General features: G+C 41.1%; 1 protein-coding gene across 2 annotated transcripts in view; it reads left to right on the top strand.

The window, feature by feature from the left end:
- The first annotated feature begins 881 nt into the window (after nt 1-881).
- The window catches only part of LOC133445577 (ADP-ribosylation factor-binding protein GGA1-like), a 13159-nt gene continuing 4947 nt past the window's right edge, over nt 882-9093 (top strand). Inside the window, exons 1-11 of one of the 2 annotated variants that reach the window (XM_061722904.1) lie at nt 882-989; nt 2501-2585; nt 3393-3468; nt 3623-3721; nt 4118-4241; nt 6874-6974; nt 7259-7339; nt 7787-7924; nt 8482-8563; nt 8638-8748; nt 8845-9000. In XM_061722904.1, coding sequence (XP_061578888.1) covers nt 944-989; nt 2501-2585; nt 3393-3468; nt 3623-3721; nt 4118-4241; nt 6874-6974; nt 7259-7339; nt 7787-7924; nt 8482-8563; nt 8638-8748; nt 8845-9000 — 1099 coding nt within the window. In that variant the 5' untranslated portion in view covers nt 882-943. The remainder of the gene's footprint in view (nt 990-2500; nt 2586-3392; nt 3469-3622; nt 3722-4117; nt 4242-6873; nt 6975-7258; nt 7340-7786; nt 7925-8481; nt 8564-8637; nt 8749-8844; nt 9001-9093) is intronic. The other variant, XM_061722910.1, reaches the window with a different exon arrangement.

Below are 9093 nucleotides of genomic sequence, written 5' to 3'. Positions count from 1 at the left end.
TATATATATATATATATATATATATATATATATATAGTGTGTGTTTTGCAAAATAGCCTACCTATCATACTCACATGTATACTCACAATATTCTATTACTGTTAAGCCTAGTCAAAGTCAAATTCTCTCCCCTCACTCCCCCCAGCCAGACCCTCCAGACTGACAGGGAACTGAACTGAAATCCCCCCAAAAGCCCCCCCCCATGAACACTCAAGACTACGAAACAACTGCCTCTTTTAATATCACCACTGTGTGTCACTTTAAATTCACTTAATTTACTGCTCACTGTTTTTAATATATATTTATAAAACTGTTTTACAAACTGCACAAAAAAAAATAAAAAAATGCCTTTTGCACTCAGGTCAGGTCAGTTCCAGTAAATGTCTGTGTTGTGTTGTATTTATTCATGTGAACTCTTTTTTAAATCTTTATCTTTATTTTTTTTAAATTTGTGTCTGTTGTGCCTGTGCCTGCGCACTTTATATGTTTCACCGAGGGAAGTGGGAAACGTCCTTAGCATCCTGACAGCTTGGTATGCGAAGCTGTTACTGTTACTACTATGAATATTAAAATATGAATATTAAAATATGCCGAATCAGGTGTCCGGTGACATGCCTAAATCTATGACGTTTGCAGACTGATTAAATGCGCTGACACTGAACTGCGCCAGCCAGACAGATGACGCTGAGTGGAGCGGGTGCCCGCTCCAAGATGGCGGCCCAACGGCTCGCCAGCGCCAGTCGGCGTCAGTCGGCAGCAGCGGTCGATGACGCGTCTCTGTATATATACATGTCTATGCTGCAGCCGCCCCGTATTTATTCGGTAACGGGCTAAAACAAGCTATCATTATGGCCCTTATGGCTTGCCATAGCCCCGAACACCGGTCACGTGACGCGCTACAAAAGTCACGCGAGACTCCGGGCTCGTTAAGAATCCCAGAGCGATGGCGGCGACGCCTGCAGACGAGGCGAGCCTGCAGTCTCGCATCAGTAAGTCCTCACACGCTGCAATGTCACATTTAGTCCAGACTGAAGTGACAACCGAAAGACTGCAGCCAAATACTGAGTCATTACTTTATGCTGGCTTTTTCCGCGGTCATTGACATTGTTTTTCTCCACGGCACAGGTTTGGAAGAGTCAGAAATGTCATCTAATCAAAAAGTGCAGTTGTGGATAAGGAACAAACTGATTACCAAACATATACAATCTTCGTGTATGGCGCTTCAATTTTGAGTTCGTTGTTAATTGTTGACTCTTTGACAGTTGTGAAAATCCCTACTAAAACATGGTTTATACTTTTAATTGTCCCCGAACGGGCTAATTGAAGAATGCTAACAGAATGCAGAGCTACCTGGAGGACGATGTCAAGCCAACTGGTGAAAACAAACCAACTACTGCAGCACTGATGCAGTAAACCTTCACATTTACTAACGTTTTCATTTGCAGCCGAGCAGAGAGCTGTTTACAACCAGCCCTTTGCTCCAGTGGTTATTGAGTCCTTTATTATTATTATTATTATTATTATTATTATTATTATTATTATTATTGAGTCCTCTAGTCCAGTGGTCCTCAGCCTTTTTTCAGTGATGTTCCCCCTGTGAAATGTTTTTTCAGCCAAGTACCCCCTAACCAGAGCAAAGCACTTTTGGTTGTAAAAAAAAAACAAAAAAACAGAGCACTGTGCCATCAGTAACTGATTTATTAAACATAAAAATATTGCTGCTATGCTTCAACCAGACTGCATCGACCGCGGTTGAATTGGTTTGATATTGGATATTATGAATTCAACACCCATAAAACTTGTGATACATACCACTGATTTTGGTCAAACCACTTGTGATGTGTTCATGGTCATCTAGACTATATATCACAAAACAGTAATTATTAAAAACATCATATTATGGGCTGATTTAATGAGGTTTAATGAAAACAATCGGTGTTATGTATCAAAAGTTTTATGGGTGTTGAATTCATTAAACCTCATTAAATCAGCCCATAATATGATTTTATAATAATTACTCTCTTGTGATATAGTCTAGATGACAAGGAACGCATCACAAGCAATATGACCAAAATCAGTGGTATGTATCACAAGTTTTATGGGTGTTTAATTCATAATATCCAATATCAAACCACTTCAACCGCGACTCCATCGTTGGTCCAAGTGATTGACAGGTGAAGCCAGGTGATTGACAGGTTAGGTGGAACCATCCTGGTGTGGGGGATACTCTGCGGTTTTAGGATAATAAGTTGAATAGCCTACTCCTGAAGATAAAATTCATTTTATGAATTTAGACTTATATTTTCCTCAATTATTTATGAAATGATTATTTTTAAAGGATTTTTGCATGGATGCTACTTTTTAATGTATATTTTAAAATCTCACGTCCCCCCTGGAGTGCCTTCACGTACCCCCATTTGAGAACCACTGCTCTAGTCTGTCAATACCAGTCCCAACACCTGCTTCATCCAGTAAACCCAACACCTTTTTCTCTACACAGACAAAGCCACCAGTCCTCTGAATAAAGAGACAGACTGGGACAGCATCAATGGATTTTGTGATCATATGAGCAATGAGCCAGATGGGTAAGAAGTAAACATGATGCACCTTTAACAACATTTCAAAGTCAAATCAAGAAACTGATGTCATACCGGCTCTTGTTTTGAATACACGCAACTTGCTTCTCCGTAACTCCGCAAGTTTGTTTGTTTTTTTTAAAGCTGTTTTTGTATTTTAATTTGGGTATTTCAAGGAATGTGTTAATATATTTAAAGGGGACCTATTATGAAAAACAGGTTTTCTCTTGCTTTAACATATATAAATTGGTCTCCCCTCAGCCTGCCAACTCAGAGAAGGAGGAAAGCAACCAAATTCTGCAGTGTCTGTACAGCCGCCCGGATGAGCCATCCAGTGTGATGTGGATCTACGAGCCGTTCAGATTCTGCTCCCGTCGTTACGTAATGACAGGAGCGATTTACATAGGTTGGCCTCCGATGCGTGAAACCACGACCACAACTAACTCTGCCGGCCGGAGCCTCCGCCATTTTTTCGTAGCGGTGTATCACGTCATTCATGCAGCCAATCACCACAGTGCCTCATTATCATAGCCCCGCCCACTCAGAATCCCACATAGAAAAGGAGGTTAGAGAATGGGAAGGTAAAGACATGGCTCAGAGGCTGAATTTCTCATTTATTTAGCAAAAACAATCAAAAGCTTGTTTTTAAGACATTCAAGGCCTGTTTTTAAAATAGCTGTTAGATGCCTTAATAGGTCCCCTTTAAGATTTTCTTGTTTGTTTCGATCAGATTATCAATACTGCAATGTTGCAACACATTTTAAGCAATGAGTCAAGCGAAGGATGTTAGTTAATGTATGTGTTTGTTCAAATTAGGCCTCAGCTTGGAACCAGACTTCTGGCCCACAAGATCCAGTCTCCCCAGGAGTGGGAGGCGATGCAAGCGCTGATGGTATGAGTTGCATGCATCACTTATGAAACTCAGACAGTTGCGTGTTATGTGCTGAACAAGTGTAAATGTCTGCTGGGTGCCACATTTAAAGGTCACCTGTAATTTTTCAGAAAATGTGTATCTATAAAAGTAACAAACTTTGAACATTTCCCAGGTCCTTGAGACATGCATGAAGAACGGTGGGAAGAAATTTCATGGTGAAGTGGGAAAGTTTCGCTTTCTAAATGAGCTTATCAAGGTGGTCTCCCCTAAGGTAATGATGGTGGACATTCTTTGTTGCAATGATAGTCTAGTACGTATAAACAATGTCTTAAGAAGCACTACAAAATAAGTGTGTTTAAAATGGCAGTTTGATGAGGCAAGCATGATGATTGTGACATTCCCAACCCCTGCTCTAAGTTTTAATATAGGTTTCATTAACCACAAAGCAGGTAGATCACACCTTCTGTCAAAAAAAGATATACTCCCTTTCAGCATTAATGATCGCATTTGACAAAATAGTACATCTTTCTTACATGTATACAGTCATTCATCGTATGTGTGTCTACTGAAATAAACATGCATACAGGGAAAAAAATCAAATGTTGCAAAAGGTTTTTGTAATCTTCTCCACTGGAAAGAGTTGAGCAATGTTCTCTCGTCTCTGCAGTATTTAGGAGGCCGCGCTCCAGAGGCAGTGAAGACGAAAGTCTTGGAAATGATGTACCGCTGGACTGTGAGGTTTCCAGATGAAGCCAAGGTCGCAGAAGCTTATCACATGCTGAAAAAACAGGGTGAGCACTCAAACGTGTCATGAGATTAATGATTTACAATCAAGATGACTGACGTTAAGAGATCCTCTAACCTGAGTACGTTACAGATCCATGTGTGTTTGATTTCATATATTTGCAAGCTAGAAGCATGCAACTATTTTTGGTCCCCTCATTTCTCAGATGTTTTATTTTTTCCCACCATATTCTCCAAATTTTGTTATTTACCTTGATAGGTGGTATCAGTTCTCCTTTTAGCACAAGCAGGACATTGATTACTTTAGTCACATGTACACTTTTTTTCCTTCTCTCACACACTCAGAAAAATGTATCAATGGAAATCAAATTTAGCAACCCATGGAGGTCTGGATCTGGAGTCTTACTTGAAATTAAAGTAGAAAAAAACACTACAGGCTGATCCAACTTTGAAGTCATATCCTTAAAACACGTCCAAATGAGGCTCAGTAGTGTGTGTGGTCTCCACGTGCCTGTTTGACCTCCCTCCAACGCCGGGCCATGCTCCTGTTGAGGTGGCAGATGGTCTGCTGAGGGATCTCCTCCCAGACCTGGACATAAAGTCTGTGGTGCAATCCACCAACGGTTGGTGGATGGAGCAAGACATGATGTGCTCAATTGGATTCAAGTCTTGGGGCCAGTCCATAGCATCAACGCCTTCGTCTTGCAGGAACTGCTGACACACTCCAGCTACATGAGGTCTAGCATTGTCCTGCATTAGAGGAACCCAGAGCCAACCGCACCAGCATATGGTCTCACGAGGGGTCTGATGATCTCCTCTTGGTGCAGTGCTCCTCCCTGAACAAAGGTGGAGGTAGCGGTCCTGCTGCTGGGTTGTTGCCCTCCCACACCCTCCCCTGCATCTCCTGATACACTGGCCTGTCTCCTGGTAGCGCCTCCATGCTCTGGACTCTACGCTGACAGACACAGCCAACCTTCTTGCCACAGCTCGCATTGATGTTCCGTCCTAAATTAGCTGCACTACCTGAGCCACGTGTGTGGGTTGTAGACTCCTCTCATGCTAACACTAGAGTAAAATCACCGCCAGCATTCAAAAGTGACCACAACATCAGCCAGAAAGCGTGTACCTTCTCAGGTACTGAGAAGTGGTCTGTGGTCACTAGGGGTGGGTATTGGGAAGGACATCACGATACTTGAGCCACGATAAGATACAAATTGCGATATCCCGATTATGCGATATATCGCGATATTCTACATAGTTCACCGAAAAATTTAAAAATGCATTACACATCTTAAAATTCAAGTTGTATATATGTACATCAGATGATAGTGATAATGCATTGGACAGACTGAGTCAAAACAATGTAATTCAAACTTTCCATTTTAATTATGCAACATATTTGCATGAAAAAACACACTGAAACACAATGAAAAGTGCAGTGTGTGCATTATTCTTACATACAATAATGCTCAAAATACTCAAAATAAAATGCAGTGTCTCACCCACACTGAAATTGAAATCACAAAAATACAGTACAGCTACTTGCCCCTGACTTAAAATGACAAAAATAAAATGCAGTGTCTCACCCACACTGAAATCACAAAATAAAGTGCAGCTAGGGTTGGGCAAAAATATTGATACGGCAATATATCGCGATACATACATTGAATATCGATATCGTATCGGGAAACTACGTATTGCCATATATTGCCGTATCAATATTTTTGCCCACCCCTAGTGGTCACCACCTGCAGAACCCCTCCTTTATTGGGGATGTCAATACTTAATTGCCTGTAATTTCTACCTGCTGTCTATTCCATTTGCCCAACAGCAAGTGAAATTGATTGTCCACTTAGGAAGCAACTGTAGCCCCTTTCACACAGAGATTCCTCAATATTGGTGTAAAGAAGTCCTGCCAATACGCCGCCTTTGTTGGTTCACACAGAACCATACAACGCCGGCATAACGCCGCTCCCGTCTGTAAATTCACACAGCATGCCGGCGTTCCGCAACCAGAGGCGTGACGACAGCGTCAGCGTCTAGTGGCATGCCGGCATGCCGGCTGTGTCATTCACACAGACCCCGTTTCGTCTCTGTGACTACCTCCGCTGCCGGCTTATTGGTGGGGCCACTTGGCCCCCCCATTCCGCCTCCGTGACTTTCACACAGAACAGTGAGGCGGCTTAAAGGCGCAACGTTCCCGCCTCGAACTGGCTGTGTGAAAGGGGCTATTGATTGACAGTTTGGAACTCAGTCAATCACACTTCTGTGAAATCATTGTGTTTAAGTGTTCCCTGAGCGGTGTAGTTGAGCCGAATGTAATCTCAACTTTGGAACTTCCACAAAATTACAGCAGTTGTAATAAGTTGCCCTTTTAATGCAGAGTTGTACACCTCCATGCTTGTGCTAAACTGTCTTCATGTGTGTTGATAGAATACAAATAAATGTATGTTTGTTTGTTTTTTTCTTTATCATGTTAAACTCAGTTTAGAGAGTAGCGTTTTAAAGCAGTGAAGTCATGTCTGCCATCATGGACGGTCGTATACAGTCTGCGGACGGCACCGAGTCAGAGTTGGCCACAATACTATAACAGAGCTACCAACATTGTAAATATACAAAGCAAAGTGTGCTGCTCCTAAACCTTTTTTATGTAACATTAACGGGTGTTGTTGTTTCCAGGCATTGTCAAGCAAGATCCTGTGCTTACTGATGGAGAGCCCCTCCAACCCCCCCCAGCCCGAGCCAAGAATGACATCTTTGAGGACGAGGAGAGATCCAAGGTTCGTAGAACAAGTGGTCAAGATGCACAAACCACATGAGAAAAGGAGGATTTATTTAAACGGTGTAGCAGCATAATGGCATTAATTTTCTAAAAGTGTATAGTCTTTATTGTCCTTTTGGTGGGAGAGTGTATTTATGGTCTGGACATGTTTATGTCTCTGGAAGATTTCCTTTAGTTTACGTAAAGTTAAACTCTTGGGAAAAGTATGAAGGGCTCAACAGCTTACAAAATTCTCTTCCTCTTTCCATTCCTAGCCACTTCTGTCTCATCCTGTTTTTGTAGACGCTGTCTCGCTTACTGAACAGCAGTCACCCAGATGATTTAAGAGCAGCAAACAAACTCATTAAGGATATGGTTCAAGAGGTGAGCCAGTGCTGTTGTTTTCCCAGAGCGGTGTGCATTCATGTGAACCTGTATTTAAAACTTCAGTCTCATCATTCACTGGTGCAGAAAACTGGATATCCTAAGCTATAATCATATAGTCATGATTTTGCTCACTGGCCTTCAGTTTGGAAATTTGTTGCTTTTTTGATTGATATCATCAAACTAATAATTATATATCAACTAAAAATGAGTACAGATTATTTCAGCTCTCATTATAATTTGAAATCATGCTCATATCTTCCAAAGTACAAGTTTACTTTTTGCATAAAAAGTTAAAGTACACATTTTGCTGAAGTAATTTTGAGATATAGAAATATTTTACTGGAAGTTTGTCATTTAATGTTAAGAGAAATAGTCTAAAGTTGTAAATTGCCCTGATTGTCATTATTTTGTCAGTGCTGAGATCATTCGTACTGCTTTTCCCAGGATCAGAAGCGAGTGGAGAAGGTATCCAAACGAGTGAATGCCATCCAGGAGGTGAAGGAGAGCGTCAGCCTGCTGAATCAGCTGCTGGAGGCGTACGACAAGGAGAGCTGTTCCCAGAACAACCAGGAGCTTATTAAGGTTGGTACAGGAAAACACAGGAAACGGGTCAAATTCTTTTCTGAATTTAAGGCAATTAATTTAAAGAGATCTCTGAATCACCACACACACACAACCCCAGTCTGCCCTCGCCTTTGTCTTATCTTTTGTATTTTATCAGTGTAAAGTTAAATATGAAATGTTCTTCAGTTTTCATTTATGCTGCCAGTACACAGTAGCCAGTCATTCATTTTTCCACAGAAATTGCTCTCCTTGACTCTGTATTTCATCATTTCTGTCAAATGAGTCTAAAAGGTGTTTGTGACAACAATTTTCATTTATTTCCATGTATCTACATGACTTCAGTAAAGAACACAGTCTCATCTTTCCTTATGACTTCTCTAGAAGTAATTCCTGGTTAAAAACTGAGATTTCCTTTCAAAATATTTTTCTAAGAGAAACTTCACACACACCAACAGCTGTACAACACTGTAAAGCTTGAGGAAAAGCCAAATATTGCATGTTTTAGGAGTTTAAGACAAGATTCCTTGTCCTGCTAATAGTGTGGTTTTAATGTTGTAACGTGTTTCTGATTGCAGGACCTTTACCAGCGCTGTGAGAAAATGAGGCCTACACTTTTCAGATTAGCCAGTGATACAGAGGACAGTGATGAAGCATTAGGTAAACGTACACGGATTTGATAACATAAGATTTGAAAGCCGCTGTGCTGTTGCTTATGAGTTTTCTCCCTCCAGCGGATATCCTGCAGGCCAACGACAGTTTGACCCAGGTCATAAATCTGTACAGACAGCTGGTAAAGGGTGAGGACGTTACCAAGGATGGCATATCGGTGTCCTCACAGCCAGGTAAGACGCTTATGTCTGTTTTTTAGTGATTCCAAAAGAATGAATTTTAATTTGTAGCCATCAGCATTTACTCTTCTCCTCTCACCGTTCCTGCAGACTTGAAGTCAGACAGCAGTAGTTCAGCACTTGTAGACCTGGCAGGACTCAACATTTCTATTAAGACACAAAACTCCAAACCAGAGTCATTTGATCTACAGATGTTGTCTCAGAACGTTGGCTTTAGCCTCTTGGATGACGAACTCATGTCTCTGGGCAAGTGATTATCAGAGATTTCATACCTTTTTTATATTTGAAAGTGTTTGTTTCATGACCAATAAAAACTAGAATTTAATGTAAATCTTGTTT

The sequence above is a fragment of the Cololabis saira genome, chromosome 1 (assembly GCF_033807715.1).
Source record: "Cololabis saira isolate AMF1-May2022 chromosome 1, fColSai1.1, whole genome shotgun sequence".
In the NCBI taxonomy this organism is placed as follows: domain Eukaryota; kingdom Metazoa; phylum Chordata; class Actinopteri; order Beloniformes; family Belonidae; genus Cololabis; species Cololabis saira.
Note: the sequence above shows the minus strand (reverse complement) of the source record. Positions and strands in the feature narration are given on the sequence as shown.